The sequence below is a fragment of the Heterodontus francisci genome, chromosome 4 (assembly GCF_036365525.1).
Source record: "Heterodontus francisci isolate sHetFra1 chromosome 4, sHetFra1.hap1, whole genome shotgun sequence".
Taxonomy (NCBI): domain Eukaryota; kingdom Metazoa; phylum Chordata; class Chondrichthyes; order Heterodontiformes; family Heterodontidae; genus Heterodontus; species Heterodontus francisci.
The window spans coordinates 201,201,848-201,222,006 of NC_090374.1; the positions used below are offsets into that span (position 1 = coordinate 201,201,848).

Consider the following 20,159-nt stretch of genomic DNA (forward strand, 5'->3'; position numbering starts at 1 on the left):
TTAACTCCCATCTCTGATGGTGGAGCTGCCGATCTTTCAGTGCTGGAATGCTTCCTATTGGTGCACGGTGTAAGTGAATATTTAACAGCACAATTGGTCAAATTGTGCCAAACAACCATTGCAGCATTATAAACGTAATTTTACAAATGTAGAATCGCATTCCATCAGAATTTAATTAGCCTTGGAGATTTAAAAGGAAACTTTTTCTGGTGTCTTTCATCTCTCTTCACTTAATCCCATCTTTCTTTCCATCTCTTCATCATGCTCTCTGTACTTCATTTAAATCGAATTTTAATTTCTGGCTTATGTTTGTGTGGTTATACTGGTTTGTGTGTCTCAGGAGCTTTCTCCAATCTGATTTGTTGAAGAGCCACACTGTTTCTGACCCCATTCACAGGCAGTATAGATGCCCAGAGGGCATTGCGCTTAATCGGACAACCGACGACAGCATGCCTATGCATAAAAGCCCACGAAAACTCTGTGGGCAGCTGTCAGCGTAGTGAAGAACAAATGCTGTTCTTTAGTCAGTGACTGCAAATTCCAGGCCATTACAAAATAACAGTTTGTCTGGGAGAGTGTGAGAGGAGAGCAATAGTGTGATTTCTAGCAGGACAATTAAAGGGTGCCTACTATAGAGATTTTGCAATGACTATCTCATGTCACATTAAATCATAAGGAAGGACAGGCTGTCTGAACAGAAATTTCCAAGAATGCAAAGTTTACAATTGGGTAAATAAAAGTTCATAATTTTGCCGAAATTTTGTAAAAACTTAATTGAATAAGAATTCAACTCAGATGGTATCAGATCAGCCGTTCATTTTACGCAGTGCCTGAAATTTTATACCAATACAAAACCAAAATACTGCAGATGCTGGAAATCTGAAATAAAAATAGAGAAGTGCAGGAAATACTCAGCAGGTCTGGCAATATCTGTGGAGACAGAAACAGAGTTAGCGTTCTGATGAAAAGGTCACAAACCTGAAATGTTAAATTCTGGGCTGAATTTTATCTAGATGGCGGGATCCCAGTGACAGGCCATAAGGCAGGTGGTGACCCAGCCTCAGCCTTGTTTTGGACCCCCCACAGAATTCCACGGAGGGTAGCAACTTAACTGCCCGCCGTCGGGATTCCCATCTTTTTAAGGAGAGGGATGCGGTCCCCCCCAAGAGTTGCCAGTCACACTGGTAGCACCACTAGGAGCCCCGGACCTCAGTTAAGTGTGGTGGGCTCACCGAGGCCAGTTCGGCAGGTCCTGCGGAGGCATTGTGAGATGGGGGTAGTGCAGGATGGAGGATGGCTGTTGAGGGCGGGAGGGGGTTGTTTGCAGAGGGACAGGCTTTGCCACCGTGGGCCACAGATTGCCCACGGAGGAGCTCCCCACCCAGGGAGGCTGCCTTGTTTTACTGGGCAACCTCCGCACATGGCAGGACTCCCACCAGCCACTGGGAAAACACCGGTGGCGGTGGGAAGAAGCCCTTATGTGGTTATTAATTGGCCATTTAAGGGCCTCAATTGGCCTCTGGGCCTTCCACGCCCCAACAAAATCGCATGGCGTCAGGAAGGTGATGCATGCTCCACTCCCCAACTTTCCTATTTTGTGGGTAACCCTGCCTCCCAGACTGTCTCCCAAGGGTGCATAAAATTCAGCCCTCTGTTTCTCTCTGCACAGATGTTGTCTAACCTGCTGAGTATTTGCAGCATTTTCTGTTTTTATGCCTGATCGTTAATCCCAGTGTGGCAATGAAAACTGAGTATCAGGCACTGGGTATAATGGGCGGCTGATTTGATACCGACCGTTTAATGCCACCGCCCAAGCAGAACTTCGATCCCAATGAAGCTTCAGCCAATCCAATTACAGGCTTGGCTAAAACAGATAGATTGATTTCAGTCAGAACATGAAACAGCAGTGCTACTTTTGGCTTTGTGTCTAATATCAGTTTTAAATGCTGAAGCTTCATCATCCGACAGTACTTTAACCAGTGCAACTGCACTGAAACCAGATCACTTAACAACTCAGGAGAGTGAACAAAGAGACAGAACACCAATGATTGTAGCATAGCTCATTTTTATTTTTAAACTGTTTTTTCTTTATTTGCATAGGAAACATATCCACTTCCAGTAATTGACTGCAGTATGAGCAGCTGCTAGCAGTATAGGCTGGATATAACAGTTACAATCACATAAGTCAAGCTGAATTTACACCAGTTTGAAACTTGTGAAGACTTAGGCCCTGTAATGGGCAGATTGTTTGCACAAATCTTAGCAGCTTTGAACCATCCCAGGCACCTGCACTCAAACAGAGAGCACAACAGGGAACGCTGCCTGTCGTGATTACAGTAGCCTTTTTGTGTTTTTCCTTTTGGCAACTATAGATGCATGCATGGGACTAAAACCTACAAGTTTCAAAATGGAACAACCCTGGTGTGTGGCTAGCAAGCACTTACTGACTACTTGTTACCTACTACTGTACTAAATGTAGCATCATGTATCTATGGAAACACACAGTCCTACAAAAGTTGATCTCAAGAGAAATACCTCAAAAAGTTCTTACAATACATTGTAAGAATCCTCTCAGAATTCCCATCTGGAAAGAGCTCTTTGCAGATTGACTGGGAGCCACACTCCCAATGAAAAGAATATCTGTACAATGCGCAGTGTCAAGACTTAAATGGTACTTCAGGCTGTTACACACATCAATGCAATATATGTATATGCGTGTAACCACCTCTGTGAATATGGAGCAGGTAAACAAGCTCATGGAAGCTGACAGCTGGGCAGGATTTACCCTTATATTCTGCGAGTTGGATCACTTTGCAGAAAACAAGTTGTCTGAATGAATAGATTTACAACTGAACTCAACAGAGACTGCAAGATTAAACAGGCACTGCTTGTTTGACATTTTTGGTAAACGAATGCTGCTTTTTTTGTTTTGAATCCTTATTTTGCATTAACATGAGTCAATGTAACATCCCATGGTCTCATTTTATGGAACATACATACCTGTAGTGACCAGGGCTGTAACAAGATTCCTTCAGTTGATAATACACATCAGTCCCTGCAGCACAGTTTCAATAATAAAAATGCATCATGCTATTTCTTTAGAAACACAACAGTTCCGTGATGAAAGTGGTTTCAGTGTCAGTGGACCTGACCGCTGCCTCTTAAGCATGAAGACCCTGCAACAGCTTTTAATTTGTTTGAAATGTCTAGTTTCATTGCAGTGGATGGCACATATCCTATAGCAAGCTGGGACTTTTCAGTCTAATCAGGCAGCATGAGAAAAGTATTTTCTTACTCTTTGTGTTAATTCTGACTAGTTATCCCTGTGACTTTAGGAGGCAAAAGGGATGCTGAGATTTGCTGTATTGTTAACTATTCTGGAGGAGAAAAAAGATTACTTAGTGACGGTGCAGTCTATCTAGTGTGTGTTATACTTACTTATATGGTTTATTGAATGAAACTTGTAAGATGCCAACCAATAGTACTAATAAGACATATCTGAATGTCACATCTACACAAAATATTTGAAAATTCTCCAAACCATGTACTTTTTACTACATTCTGCTTTCTTCAACAACTAAATTTTGATTCCTGTCATTCCATGAAGGGGGTCCTTAAAACAAAAGCACTGTCTTTTTGAGTTTTTTTAAAAAAGAATTTCTAGGCATTTGCAGTGGATCATCACTGTGCAAATTTAATTTAGAACCTACTAATGTGTGCATTACAAGCTGATAATAAAACAAAAATCAAAATGCTGCAGGTGCTGGAAACCGGAAAGAAAAATAGAAAATGTGGAAACACTGATGAGAATATCAGAACTCAGACTATGAGCTTTTTCAGGTTTTACCCTTCTCCAGAACTCTAACAAAGGACCACTTCAAGTATAACCTTTCCCCACACATCTGACAAAGGGTTATAGCTGAAACAGTAACATTTTCACAGACACTAAGTGTTTCCAGCATTTCTGTTTTTATTACAAGTAGATAATACCATGGACCAAGAGCAAATGCTGTGACTAACCTACACTCTGCAACATATTATTGGCCAATAGTTTATAGTGGAGCTTATTATTGCTATTATACTAATGTATCTTGCATCATAAGCCAGTCATTTCAGCTAAGTGACCAGAAGGACCTTCACAATTGTTTATAATTACCAAATAAAAACTCATATTGTCTGTAATGAACACAAATTCAACTGACCCTAACTCACAGCTGATTTGATTGGAAAATGCTGCTTTTATCAGAGTAGTGAGGCATTTTTGGGGAGGTGAGTGTCACCACTGACACTGAGACCATTTTTACTAATTTAAACATACAGTAAAGTCTTAAAACACAGATATTTCCAGAGACTCATACCTAGAGATATTTTTTTTCTTTTTTTTGTATTAAATACATCTTGTAAGGAAAAAACTGCAACAAAAAGGTGAGAATTGACCATTTCCAACATGTCCCCTTTAACTACTAACAATGTGGCAAAAGTGCTGTGGGATGGAAACAGTACAAGAAGTTGCTGCCATGGCATCTACGTCGAACCCTCTCGCCCCCGAGAGGATACTAGTGCAAATGCCATCATACAGATCAAAAGAAAGCAGCATCCGTGGTCTGGGCTTTCTTTTATTTTATTAAAACCAATGATGTAGCCTGTCCTGCTGCATATTCCAGTGAAGCCTGTCTAGTTGCCAACTGCATGCTTGGAAAATAAAATAAAATTCAAGAACTAATTAGTTTGCAAGGTAAGTGGGGAATTAGTTTTTAAAAAGTGCAAATATGAAAGAGTTAATCAGCACTTTTCTTCTTCAGTTTTCATATAGTTTCTTTTTACTGAACTTGCATATGCTACACATTAAAGAAAAGCGGGTCCAAATTTTGCTATCAAAATGGAAGAAGATCCATTCAGCACACAGCTGGTTACTATCTGCAGCAGACTTTAACAGGAATATGTAAACCGTGTCTGGTATCTGTCTTGGGACCTAACTGCCAGCAACATTGCATTGTCCTTTCAAACACAGAATACTGTACACTGTATATGGGATATCTTTCCGTAATCTTTGTATGGTGCAAGTGCAAATGCAGTGGTGTGCAACAAAAACAAAATCCTTATCAGTGCCACAGCCAAGAGTCCCCCAGGTAGGTCCCCCTAGTACTGCAGTGGATTTCAACACTGCAGAAGATCAATCAGGAATCCTATCTGGGTTCATTCATTGGGTGAGATGCCTGTACTGGATTTGTTGCCAAACCCCTTGCGCACTTTCACTCTAATTATAAATACCAACACTTAAACTCACACAAACCTTTACTGGAGGCCATACACACTTAAAAAAGACAGTATTCCTTCTGACATTATGAAATGTTTCTGAAAACCAACTTTTTCAACACTAAATACAACAAAATAACCTTCATAAAATATAACTTTTCTCCATTTAAAACTGGATTAAAAATTAGGAACCTACACTTTTTAAGTATAGGAATACACAAGCTCACCATACGGACAGTCTTTTTTTTTTAATATATAAATTAGGTAACTGGAGAGTTTTAACTCAAGTCCAGTTTCCAGACAGGATTTTCTTTCTCTTAAAAATGGCATAATAAACTGGTCTTTCAAAAGCCAGTGTAATCATTTCTTCCCCCAATTAACTCATTTAAAAAATGTTAGCATTACAAAAAAGGGTAATTACTTTAAAATGTTTTTAACAAAACTATACAGTGTACAAATTAGTCTGCAAGGCAGGTGGCTCATTTTCAAGACCCCTCTTAGTTTCCCCTCACATTACACAACCATAACAAATCTACTAACACTTATTCACTGAGCTGCCGTGCCTGAATCATACTCCCACAGCTATTGCTATAGTTATTTATTTTTGCCAGATTTTTTTTTTCAATACAAGTCTCCTTCACTGCTTCTTTTTTTCCCCCCCCCAATCTATTGCTGGGAAATGCACCTCAGTGGCAATACCAATTGCCAAGACTGCAAAGCACTTTAGCAAAAGGCAGAAACAGTGCATATAGAACGGGGTGGCTTCAATTGATCAGAATTGGCATCCTGGTGAAGGAGGAGAGCAGAGACTTGACTTGAGTTGCAAACCCCTCCCATCTCTTTAAGTTAGTTCTCAAGAAACCTCCTTCTCATTATGTTAGGGGGCAACACCTCCCTTCTCACAAAACAGATTGAAGCAAGTTCTTCAGCATACCAGTTAACTAGGGTTTATTTGGAAAGCACTAGATTCAGATACATTTAAAAAATATTAACCTTGAGATTTGTATATTCATGCTTTCTGGGAGTACGTGATTCCAATCAAATAACTTATAGACTTGCATCTAACCCTCTTCAATGTATGATGTGTAGGGGTAATAAACAATGCCTTTGTTTAAAATATTTAAAGTTATATTTCAAACCACATTGAGTTTACAAGTCAAGCTGGAATTTTTGCTGTTCTTGATCATTAGGCCTTTCATTGAATTGGCAAATACTTAACAATCAGCAACTGATGATATGGATAAAATAAAAGTCAATATCCTTAAGAAGTCAAATTATGATGTCCTGTGGGACACTGGAAGAGATTCACCATTTTTTTTTAATTGAGCGCAGCACCCGAGAAGCAAAAGTAGGATAATTTCATCTGTAAATCACTACTGACTAGTTCCTGACTGGATACAATGATTTACCTCCAGGGGCAAAGAGGAAAAACAGCCTTGTTGAGTCAATAGTGCTGGACTGCGAAAGGAAGATTTAAGACTCATAGTTCTGCTTCTGGCTTTTGGGGTCAGCAGAGAGATACAGCTCTGCCAAAGTAAATTTTCACAAGAGAAAATCGCAGCTCCTCAATAAATATTGAAGCTCAAGTCAAGCCTGTCTCCAGTGAAAATGACAACATTTTTATATATTTTTTTAATTCAATGAGTTCATCTTGCACCCCAGGTGGAAAGTCAATAGAAGGACCAAGTTGAAAGTTTGTCACAATAGACAGAAGTTACTTTGCAGCCTGTGTCTGGCAAATGGCATTATGCTCCACAGCTGTGCAGTAGAGTTCCTCTTAAAGAAAAGTCCCCCCTCCCCAAAACATCCTCCCCTAACCATCATGTAAGGACCTATCATACTGCATAGAAAGCAGCACCAACTTTGGTCAATTAAAATGGAAAAAAAGCTTACATCAGCTAATCTGCGTACTAACTTGTGATAATCAATATAGCTAAAAGCTTTACCTATTTAGACAAAACTTGGTATTGCATAATTCTTACAAGTTCAAAAATCCCCAAACAAGTAATTGAAAGATGAAAAACATGAAAGATTAATAGAAAAAACTTGCCAAAAATACTGAAAAATATTACTGGCTGATTAAAAATTTTAAGCACCAACTATACACAGCCATGATATGCTTTATAAATGAGATAACAAAGTCAAAGTATTTGAATATTGACAATTAGTGATGTCACACTGTCCTCTGGAGTACAAAATAATTTTTTTCATACAAATGGTAGATTTCATAGGATGAGCTATAATATATGCAGCAAACGTGTGCAGTGATGTCACTGTTTTATTTCAAAGGCAAGGCACGTAATGTGGACTATATAACTTCGTGCAAATCAAGGATAGATCTATTAGAGTTACAGAGAAACAGAAGAGGCAAAATTGACTTGCCATGCACACTGGAGTCCTGCCACTAGCACTATCAGGCGGATAGCAAGGCTAACTGTGCAAGAAAAGCACCATGCATTACTCGGCACCCTGTGATTAAAAATAGTGTTTACTCAGTAGAGTGCGAAAAACTTAGCGGCTGCATCCCTGTCGCCATTGATTTGTAAACTACGGTGCTGATCACCAACACCCTGCATGAGACACCAATTCGCCTCAATGTCTGTGTTCTTGGAAACTGTTTATGCCATGCTTTTTTTTCCTGACACACCTGATACATATATATTATATATTTTTAAACTCCACAGAGGTAATGGAGTACAAGGAATCAAGTGCAGTATTTTCAATTCTGTTTAATTGCCTTCCTAAGCAAGCATGTCACAGCAGGATGTGTCTATTTTTCATTTTTTTCCTTAATTAATGCACATTCTTAGGGGACGAAAAAAAACTGTTCAGAATTATTTAAAGGTTATATTACATCCCCTCAATTTAGAGTCCTAGGGCACAAGGACTTACATTAATCCCCTCAATCAGATATGTTAAATTGCACTTGCCTCTTAAGTGTTTTTATTTTAAGAATTACTGACATTTTAAGGGCAACATAAAAATATCAGTGAGCTTCATTTTTGTATTCAGATGGTTGCAAAGCATCTGAAACTTTGAGGGACTATTACTGCTTAAAACTACACAATGGTGCTTTTCCAAATGCTGTCTTGTATCAAATTTGTTCTGTTCAGATCTGCATACTAAGCATTAAAAGTGAAAGGAAAAAGGGTTCAGTGACAAGAAACAGTTTGTGAGCCAATCATCAAACCTAAATCCAGTTAAACTGCATCTAAGTCTTTTTGTTTTTTTTCTGCAGTAGCATAGTGTGCATAGACTAATTGTGTGCTTTGTGGGCTTTTTGTCCCCTCAGACAACAGTTTGTAGAAAACACAAAATTACATGTACATTCCTCACCCAGCTTTTATCCTACAAGTCAAACCTCAGCAATCAGGAGGACTGGGCTGTAGTTTTACTACTTTTGGACTGAGTGAAAAAAATAGATACCTGAACCCCACTAATTGCCTAAACATGCAAACTCTTAAACATCTAAAAGCTAATAAGTGTATTAAGTTTGTCAGATCTGGAAATTAAACAACTGTCCCCTAGTGGATCCCATTGTTCAATAAAGGCTGGTTGCTTGGACATGATGTGTTAATTCACATCCAAGTACTAAAATCACCCTCTTAGTATCACTGATGAAATACCATTTATGCAGATTTTAAGCTTGCAAGAAATTGGTGATTGTGAGCGCAGCAATCACTTGTCTGTGTTTCTGAAGACGTTCTTTTTGATCCAGAGATAACTTTTGATCTTTGTTGTCTTCAGTTTGTTGTTTCCGCTTGCAGGAAGGGTTCACTGATGAAGTTTAAACTGTAATTCTGAACATTGGTTGGCAGGATGGTAGTCCCATTTGACACTTGGAATGGGACCAAACTAGCCCAAGTACCAGGACTGTAGAGCAAAAGAAACACAGAAATAAATTAATACAGCTTATTTCAGGATTGTAAATTTAATACAAGTTTAATCAATTGACCTACTTGGTTTATGTACAGTCATATCAAAAATTAAAGTAATATCTTCAAAATTACCGTTGATTAGAACAGCCTAATGCATGTTTTTATATATTTCTTTGACTGCTATTTTAATACAGGCGTTGAACTGTTTATTTTAACTGGGCTAATACCTTGGCTAAATTGAAGTACAAAGGAATGTGACATGAATACATTAAGTGATTTCTTGCTAATACTGGCAATATTCATTCCTATTTAGACATAACCATCTCAATAAGCTTGAGTTCTAATGAACCATCTCAATAGACCTTAGTTCTGATGAAAGGTCATTGATCTGAGACGTTGGCCGGAATTTTACGCCCCCCCAAAAGAGCGAGCTGGTGGCAGGGGTGCGTAAAATGGGGTGCGAGGCTGGGGGGGGGGCCCCTTCCCGACCTGCTCCTGCCTCCACTGCCAATTTAGGCAGGGTGGCAGTGGCGAGAAACAGCCCGCCTGCCACAGGCCAATCAAGGCCCTTAAGTGGCCAATTAACTGGCACTGGTATTTTACGCTTGGCAGACGGGTGGCTGAGGCCTCAGAAAGCCCGCCTGATGAAACTAGGTGGCCTTCTGGTAGGCTTGTGGGGGGGAGGGGCCCTCCTGATTGGGCAACCTGTGCCCCATGGAGGGCCGCCCCCGAAGTCCCAACCGGCCCCAATGCACAGCACTCCCCCGCCCACCTTGCCTCGCCGGGGTCTGACCAATTGTCCCCAGCGAGGCCCTAAAAACTTACTATTTTCCGGGGCCGTCCTTCATCTTCATCCTGAAGCTGGGTGTAGTCCCAGCAGTGGCCACCGCTCCCCATGGCGCTGCTGGGACGTAGAGCTGCCGGCCCACTGATTGGCCAGCAGCGCCATTAGGCGGGACCTCCTGCCTCAATGAGGTGGAAGTCCCGCCCAAGACCAATTGAGGGCCTGGGGAAGTAAAATCCGATCTGGATCCCCAGGCCCAGCAGAGGCGGGCTCACCACCAACTTTCCGGCTGGTGAACAGGCGCCCCCACCACCCTCTGCCCACCGTAAGATTCCAGCCATTAACTCTGTTTCTCTCTCCACAGATGCTGCCTGGTCTGCTGAATATTTCCAGCATTTTCTATGTTTACTTCAATGACCATCTGTTCAGCTACTGAAGTGAAAAGTTTCAACACATCTTTTAAAATCAGTTTAAATACTTCTATCAGCTGGTGTCGAAGGAAAGGATAACAATTCACTAACTATGATATTTAGCTATAATAAAGGACAAAATCCTTCACATTCATTTTGAAGAATTTGTAAAGCCACATAACTAATACTAATTTTGTAAACCTTATTCTCTTGAATTGTAAAAGGTTTACAGCACAGAACGAGGATATTTATTTCATCATGTCTGTGCCAGTGCTTTGTCAGATCAATTTAACTCTAATCCCACTCTCTGCTCTCTTCCCATAGACCTGTACCTTCCTCTGCTCAAATATTTCTCCAATTCCCCATTAAAAGATTCAACAACTCCCTGTGGCAGAGCAATCTATGCACCAACAATTTTCTGCATCGAAAAATTCTCCTAATCTCTCTTCTCACTCTCTTAGTGACGATTTGAAATGGATAACATGTTGTCACTGATATCCAATCGGAGGAAGTAATTTTTCCCATTCACTCTAGAAAACGCTGCGTAATTTAAAGCACCTCTATTAATTCTATTCTTAGCCTTCTCTTCCCAGTGGAAATACCCTCAGTTCCTTAATCTCTGTTCATAACTGGTTTTCCATCTCTGGTATCATCTGTTGTATGCTGTTTATGGTTTTCATGCATTTTATAATAGGACACACAAAACTACATTTAGTAATTGAACTCTGGTCTAATCAATTTTTGTACAAATATGTCATTATTACTTTGCTCTTTTATTCTACACTCCTAGTTATTAAATCACACATACTCTGTTGGCCTTTGTTATGACTTATCTACTTGTAATCATGGTTTCAGGGAATTATGTATTTGAAATGGGGCTGAATTTTACCTGTATCAAGGAAAGCGGGTCCCAAACCAGTGCGGGTGAATGTCGGGACTGCAGGGGTGGTCAGGGCTGGCAGCAGCTGATTAAGAGGCCACCACTGAGACCGCCGTCCAATTAAGGTTGGCGGCCTGCCTCTGCAAGCTGCCAGCCCAATCAGAGGGCTACCAGCTCTGCAAGCTTGGCAGTGCCACCAATAGAGGAGGCCGCTGCTGAGGCTGCAAGGGGAAAGAGAGGGTGCCTCTATATTGAGGTGCCCTTGAAGGGAGGGGAAGCAATTATTTTTAATGTGCCGGGGTCAGGCAGGGAGGCCCCAGCAACTGGAGGATGAACCCTACAGCGGCGGTGTCACAGCTGCGGGGCGGCCATGAGCATGGGCCCTGGAATGGCCAGAAAGGAAGGTCGCCGCCACCCCAAGAAGCTGCTGGGAAGCTGCCTCACTACACCTGGCGGTCTTTCCATGCGGCAGCGGCCCATCCTGGTGCCAGTAAAATGCCATTGGGGGTGTAAAGTTGCCATTAATTAGTCATTTAATTGAATTGGCCGCTCGCCTCCGGTTGGTTGTGCCGCTGAAGTTTCTGCTTCTGGGAATATCCTGTGGCGAGGGGAAGACATTGGACTTCCTGCCCGAGGCCTTCCGCCACCATTTTACAAGCTCTCCCACCGCCCAGCCCATCTCCAGAAAGCTGATAAAATTCCAGTCCATATGTACCTCTGCTCAGACATGTCCTTCAACATCTTTCTATTGAGTGTAAATTCCCATTCCTTGTTTTTCTCCCAATGCATATAGCCACACATTGACCTATATTAAATTGCATCTGCCACTGATCTGCCCATTTACTAATCTGTCTATGTCTTCTTGAAAGCTTTTTTTTTTAACACTCCTCCTCATTGCACAAAAGTCAGAGGTTTGGCAAACAATCACATTTTCAGGTAGTGTTCCCTATACCCAAGTCCAAATGATGAACATACACTGAAACAAAATTCGACCTAACACTGCCCCGTCTCAAATCCAAGTGACATCCATTTATCCTAACTTTTCTGCTAATTTTCTGTCCTTGCTGCTACGTTTTGTCCTATACCGCACACCTATATTTTCTAACAAACCTCTTGTGAAACAATTTATTGAACACCTTCTGAAAATGTATCTATAGGTCATCTACTACATTCTATTTATCTATTCAATCAGTCACTTTGGAAATCTCTAATATGTTTGTCAAACACAGCTCTCCATTAAAAAAAGCAGAATACTGGAAATCTGAAGTAAAAACAGAAAATGCTGGAAATCCCGTTAGTTCTACTGAAATATCAACAACCTGAAACATGGGGCCAAATTCTGTCAGCCCTGAAGAAGTCCCACTACCGGAGCTGAAAGCAGGAGCCAACCCTGTGCTCGTGGGCAGCAGGACCCTGGGGGAACATTCTGCCAGCAGTGGCCAATTAACAATTGAGGACCAATCAGAGGGCCAACAACTCAGCATCATCACTGCTGAGGTTGCAGCATAAGGGAGAGAGCACCTCAATCCAATACACCCTCAAAGGCAGATAAGTTTTCCTCAGCAAGCCGGTGCCTGGCAAGCAGGCCTCGGCCCTCGGGGTTTGGGCTGGGGATTATTTGCAGTGGTGGCAACAGGCGTGGGAATGGCCGTTGCCACTGGAGGGCCTGAAGTGGGCCATGGAGCACCCACCATCCCCCCCGGAACCCACTGGGAGGTCGCCAGGGTTTACCTCCTGACGCAGGCAAAATGTCCACAGAGGTGGAAAGTGGCCCTTAATTGGGCCCTTACATGGCTCAATTGGCCGCCCAATGGGGGGCCGCGCTGCTAAGATTCCTGCTACTGGCAATATGGCATGGCAGCTCGAAGACATCAGGCTCCTCTCCCAATGCCTTCCCCCACCATATTGCCAGCATTCCCACCTCCCAACCCATCTCCAAAGGGCTGGGGAAATTCAGCCCGTTAACTCTGTGTCCCTCTCCACAAATGCTGTCAGGTCTGCTACTTCCAACATTTTCTATTTTAATCTTCATGAACAAATCTTTGCTGCCTATGCTTGATTAACCTAGTAATTCATTCTCAGGATGCAGCAAGCCCGCTTTTATTGCCCACGCCTTGGGTGTCTTTTTCGTCAACATTTGTTGTGGTTTGATACAATTGTGACAATTGTGTGCTTTGCTCAAGGGCAGTTAAGAGTCAACCATATTTGGTGTGGGACTGAAGTCACATACAGACCAGATCAAGTAGGACAGCAGGTTACTTTCCGAAAGAATTCATAAACAAGCTGTGTTTCCATGACAATGCTATCGCTTCATGATCACTTTTACTGATACCAGGGGCTGTATTTTAAGACTCCGCCGCCGAGATAGGCAGCATGCGTAAAAAAATGCGGCCCGCACGCACGGGGAACCCATCACGGAGCCGCCGTGATTCCAAATGCGGCAGCTCATTACCATGTCCAGGGCGGCCGGCTCCCCCTGATCACATGGAGGGGGCGGGCAAGCCGTCGCCGGCAATGGCATCCGGCGCCAATGCGCAGGTGCTGGCACCATTCTTAAAGGGCTTACAGTCCTCAATGAGCATTTGAAATTTAAAGGGCCAGTTACTCAAAAGTTTTTAAAAAAGAAATACAATAACCTTTCCATGCACTCTCAAACCAGCCCCCCAACCCCTCCCTGACAACGGCATATCACAACATTCCTGCCCTTTCCCCACCCCCCCGCCCCCCGGAATGCTTACCTTGAAAATTTGACCACCCCCCCACCCCCAAAGTTCCGAACCTTTGTCCTTAACCCCTTCCCATCAACACCCCCACCCCAATCAATCCCACGCATTCTAACCCCACTCCCCCACTCCCGTACAGAGAAAAACACCTCCTCCCCCCTCCCCACAGGTGTCGTGCCTCGTTTCCCCCAATGGGGATTCGAAGGTGTGGCATTGTCAGCTGCCACAATGAAGATACCAGCCTGCTAGCAGAATCGCTGTGGCCTGCATGGTAAGTAGGCATTATATTTTAATGCCGGTCCCGTAGCCGAGTGGTGGCTGCCACGAGGACTTGCCGCCGCAGAGATCGGTATGGGGCCTGATGGCGGGCTTCAACCATTGCAATCTTCATTGCTCCCCTGCCACCGTTCCCGACGGCAGAGAGGCTTTAAAATCCAGGCCCCAGCTTTTTATTCCAGATTTTTAAAACTGAACTGAAATTCTCAAATTCTCTGGATTGCTCATTCTGTAACATAACCAAAACGTTACTATACCCGACTCAATTCTTACTAATTTCCTCATTGATTCTGATTCTATGGGATTGCCCACAATTGGCTTTAGAGTAACTGGTCTATAGTTACCCGGCTCCTTCCCTCCCTTCTTAAACAAAGGTGTTATGTTGGCTACTCGCCACTCTCATGGCACAATTTGTATATTGAAGGAGACTGGAAAAGTGTGGCCAGAGCATCTGCTATCTCCACTGACACCTTTGAACAACCTATGGTGCAGGCTGTCACAGCCCATTGTCTTACCCATCTTGAGCTCTGGTAATGTTGTTCAGAACCAATTCCTTTACTGCAGTAATGTCTCACAATTGCTCGATGCACTCCAGTACACTGATCTGCGACCTCAACCACAGCAGTAGACAACGGCAGGCCTTCCATAGGATCGAGGAGCCCATCGCCGGAAGTCCCACCCTTGAAGAGCTGCCAGCCAATCAGAGGTCAGCACCTGCAATACCACCGTGGAGGCTGTGGCTGCTGCTGGAAGTGACCATCTTGGAGGCCGGGGTGCATCGCTGTAGCCAAGCCTCGGGTAGGTCAGGGCATGAGGGGTCTCATCGGGGAGTCAGGGGGGGTCGGCAGCAAGGGAAAGGGGGTAGCCCTCAGCAGGCCCCCCCCGCTTCCCGATGCTGGGTCCCTTGTTCAGGCATGGCTAATTGTGGCTATGGCAGGAAGAGGCCCTTAATTGGGGGTTAGTTACCCAGTTAAGGGCCTCAATTGGCAGCTGCTCACAGGCTTTCTCACCTGGACTAAATTTTGGCGGAGACAAGTTGGTGGCGGGAACTCTCCCCCCGCACCACCCTAGCCAATTTTATGCTCTCCCCACCTCCAAACCCACCACGGGGCTATGCATAAAATTCCCCCCATAGATTGTAAATGGCTGAGGCCCTAGCACTGAACAAAGAACAAAGAATAGTACAGCACAGGAACAGGCCATTCAGCCCTCCAAGCCTGCGCCGATTTTGATGCCTGTCCAAAGTAAAACCTTCTGCACTTCCGGGGACCGTATCCCTCTATTCCCATCCTATTCACGTATTTGTCAAGATGCCTCTTAAACGTCGCTATCGTACCTGCTTCCACCACCTCCCCTGGCAGCAAGTTCCAGGCACTCACCACCCTCTGTGTAAAGAACTTGCCTCGCACATCCCCTCTAAACTTTGCCCCTCGCACCTTAAACCTATGTTCCTTAGTAACTGACTCTTGCACCCTGGGAAAAAGCTTCTGACTATCCACTCTGTCCATGCCACTCAACTTTGTAAACCTCTATCATGTCGCCCCTCCACCTCCGTTGTTCCAGTGAAAACAATCCGAGTTTATCCAACCTCTCCTCATAACTAATACCCTCCAGACCAGGCAACATCCTGGTAAACCTCTTCTGTACCCTCTCCAAAGCCTCCACATCCTTCTGGTAGTGTGGTGACCAGAATTGTACGCAATATTCCTTGTGTGGCCTTACTAAGGTTCTGTATAGCTGCAACATGACTTGCCAATTTTTATACTCTATGTCCTGACCGATGAAGGCAAACATGCCGTATGCCTTCTTGATTACCTTATCCACCTGCGTTGCCACTTTCAGTGATCTGTGGACCTGTACGCTCAGATCTCTCTGCCTGTCAATACTCCTAAGGGTCCTGCCATTTACTGTATACTCCACGAGTTACAGCCTGCTAACTTGAAACTGCCCCATTTATCCCTACTCTCTGCTTCCTGTCTGTTAACCAATCCTCTATCCATGCTAATATATCACCCCAAACTCCATGAGCCCTTATCTTGTGTATTAACCTTTTATGTGGCACCTTATTGAATACCTTTTGGAAATCTAGGTATACTACATCTACTGGTTCCCCTTTTTCTACCCTACTAGTTACATCCTCAAAATCTCTAATACATTTGTCAAACAGGATTTCCTTTTCTTAAAACCATGTTGACTTGTTCTAATCATACTATCCTTTTCTATGTGCAATGTTAAGACTTTCTTAATTATAGATTTCAGCACTTTCCCGATGAGTGATGTCAGGCTAACTGGCCTGTAGTCCCCTGTTTTCTCTCTCCCTCCTGTCTTGAATAGCGAGAATGCAGAACTCATGAGCACCACCTACAAAGATGGGTACATGAGAACACCATCACTTCCAAATTTCCCTTTAAGCCACACACCATCCCGACTTGGACATATATCACCATTCCTACGTCAATACATCAAAATTCTGGAACTCTAACGGTATTGTGGCAGCACCTTCACCAAACAGACTGCAGCGGTTCAAGAAGGCGGACCATCACCACCTTCTGAAGGACAACTAGAGATAGGCAATAAATTCTTGCCTTGCCAGCTACTACTATATCCCAAGAATAAGTATTAAAAAAAGTGAGTGAACTATTAGGTCACCATAATCACTACTCGATGAGGCTTTTAAATAAAGGCTGAAGCCAAAATTAGCATAGTTGTTCAAGACTCTATGAAAGAAAACTTTAATGGTTATGAGATTAACTCTAATAATAATTATCTGTTATATGAATGCATTAACACATTCTTTGCTAATTTGAGCTGAGCAATTTCACCTATAGCACCAACTTCTTCGTGAGGTTTGTGGTGGATTCTGTAGCAGGCAAGGTTTTCTGATGGAAAGTATCAAATGTAGTGGAGAATGGAAACTGCACTGAAGTCAGTAGAGGACAATTAAAATGATTAGAGCTGGTAAAACACAGTCAGAAGAATACACTTAGAAGTAGACAGAATGTTAAACACCAGGTAGACCCTTTGAAGGATAAGCAAAGTATAAATATTATAGAAGATCAATAACTGATTAAAATGTTGAAGAAAACTGTTCACATCAGCCTTCACTAAAGGAAACTGTGGACAAATACCAGATCCAATCATTTTACCTAAGGAATCTACAACATGTTGAGGTCAGTAAAGCATATGTTAGAAAGAAACTGAAGAGAAATGTGTCTACTGGACACCTAGATTAGAAGGGATAAAGCATTGTATTCTTAAGCAAATAACTGAATAACTAGATGATACTTTGATTAATATTTAATATGGAGCTGAGTACTGGAGGAAACCAATTCTTAATCTAATTCTTACCTGAATTGCAGAATTAGCCTAACATCCATAGTGGGAAATATGTTCAAGAACAACTTATAAGATGGCATCAATGTTTTTCTGAAGAATACTGAGCTCAAAGGGAATAGTCAGTATGGATTTAGAAGCAGAGGTCATGTTTCACTAATCCAGAGAAATTTTTTGAGGAGCTAACTACATCAATGGATGAGGGCTAGTCGTTGCACAGAATTTATTTGGCTTTCCAGAAGATATTTGATAAACTTCTGCATTCACAGCCTTTAAAGGAGATTAAGAGTTATGGAACAAATGGAAAATTATCTAAGCAGACTGAAAACTGACTTGGTAACAGAAAGCAGAAAGTAATCATAAATATCTGGGGGTGAATCACTAGCCAGTCAGAGAGGAGATGGTGGTGTAGTAATGTCACTGAACTAGTAATCCAGACACCTAGGGTAATGCCCTGGGGATATGGGTTCAAATCCCACCATGGCAACTGGTGAAATTTAAATTCAATTAATTAATAAATACAATTAATAAAAATCTGGAACTGAAAGCTAGACTCAGTAATGGTGCCATGAAACTATCAATTGTTATGAAAACCCATCTGGTTAAGGAATGAAATCTGCTGCCCTGGTCTGACTTACATTTGACTCCAGACCCACAGCAATGTGACTCTTAACTGCCCTCTGAAATGGCCTCGCAAGCCAATCAGTTCCAGGGCAATTAGGGACAGGCAACAAACGCTGGCCTTGCCAGCAATGCCCACATCCCGTGCAAGAATAAAATAAAAATCACACTATTCATTAGCAACATGAAAGGAGGAAACTTCCATTATTGTTAAAAAAATTCAGACATGCCCAGGTAAATAGTGTAAGGGAGATTGTTAGCATTGATAAATGCAGACAAATTATGCAGACAGGTGGCAGGATTTTAATGTGGGTAGCTAAAGTGATGCATGTTGAAACATGAAATATATATCTACAATGATTAGGCATCCGTTAGTGAAGATGATTCAGTGTATCAGAAATTTAAGCTATGAGGAAAGATTAAGGAATTTCAACTTAGTTTCTTTGGGCAAGAAGAAAATTTGAGGTGACTTACTTGAACGTTTTCAATATCATGAAAGGAATTTACAAAGTTGATCCTAATAAATTGTACATTATGATGAGGAGTGCAATTACCAAGCGTAAACCAAGTTCAAAATTAGGAGTAAAATGAAAAATTAGGCAGGACTTTTTCTCCTAAGAGTAAGAGACTTGAGAAATAAATACCCAGATAAGGTAATGGTGGGGAAAGCATGAAATTATACAGCATTATTAATGCAGAGGTGAAGATGCTGAGCCAACAAAAGAGATAATAGGATCGCTGACTGAAAGCCTGGTTAATGAAGAGGGGTTTTAAGGAGAGTATCGAGTAAGAAGGAGGTAGAGAGAATTGACAAAGGGAATTCCAGAACATGGAGGCTAGGTGGGTGAAGGCACAACTACTAATGGTGAGGCATGGGGAGGGGGAAAAGAACAAGTGACCAGAGTCAGAGGAATAGAGAATTCGGGCAGTTTGGAGGGTGGGGTGAAATGGCTATATTGCTGGATGAGTTCCTGAAATAGGGAGGGACAAGGCCATGATGGCTATAACCACAGGGACAAAAAAGTTAAATTTGAAGCATGGTGGGGTGTGGGCACGAGCCAATGAGTTTAAGAGACAGTTAATAGCCTTCTTGAGACAGAAGTGATCTGAAGGATACGATGAGTTGGTGGAATAGGGGTTAATCTGTCAAAAATAGTCACTTTCTATTCCTAAAAATCTCATATTCTAAACTGAAGTTTGTCAATCAAACTAATCAAGTCCAGCGGATACATCTCAAGTGTGTTTCACTATAAACTGAAATAGGTGAGGCCATATTTAGAATGTCACTTGCTTAATTTACCTTCAAAATTCTAGAAAGTACAAAACAGTGGACCAAATGTCCTCCTTCTGCGCAGTATCATTCTATGATTCTATGATGTGTCAAATCTCTATTGCTCAAAGTCCTTAACAGCAAACAAACAAATTATGTTAAGAAGTCTAACAGCAAAAAAAAAAATCTGTTTCAATGAGTTTTGAAACGTCTCAGTATCACGTTGACTTCTGAAGGTTCAGAACGTTAACAGTGTGCAAACGTAATCATTTACTCTTTTTATATAAGAAAGGCCAGGTACTGAACAACCTTCATCTATGACATATCTAGCAGAGCTAGGATAGGCAATATGAACACCAAATACTTTTGTTCCTTCAGAAGGAAATAAGCTCTTAAACAGAATTGTCCAATTTTTTTGGCTGACGTACCCAAGCTGCAATTCAAAAATAACCAAAATTATACTGTACTACTTACCAGGTCAAAAAATTTGCCATTGTTAAAGCTGTTACTTGATTTATGAACACACAATAACCGAGAGCTGTCTACAGTGACCTCATTAGCATTTAAAGAGCTGTAGCTAGTGTTCCCTCTAAGCTATGTTTGTCGTGCGTGGTCAGTTTGTTGCACTGCACAGTCCCTTTAAGATTGACGTGCAAACTTTCGTGCGCGCATCTTAATGGGAACTTTGCTCTCCGTGGCCTGTTTAGTTCTGAGGCACATTCCCAATT

At 42.2% G+C, this 20,159-nt stretch overlaps 1 protein-coding gene across 11 annotated transcripts in view; it reads right to left on the bottom strand.

Annotated features, from left to right (window-relative positions):
- Window positions 1-2,048: 2,048 nt before the first annotated feature.
- LOC137369473 (nuclear factor 1 B-type-like) overlaps window positions 2,049-20,159 on the bottom strand; it is a 335,107-nt gene continuing 316,996 nt past the window's right edge. For 10 of the 11 annotated variants that reach the window (XM_068030747.1, XM_068030755.1, XM_068030749.1 and 7 more), the window contains one exon: window positions 2,049-9,129. In XM_068030747.1, the coding sequence (XP_067886848.1) occupies window positions 9,000-9,129 (130 nt within the window). In that variant the 3' untranslated portion in view covers window positions 2,049-8,999. The remainder of the gene's footprint in view (window positions 9,130-20,159) is intronic. The other variant, XM_068030753.1, reaches the window with a different exon arrangement.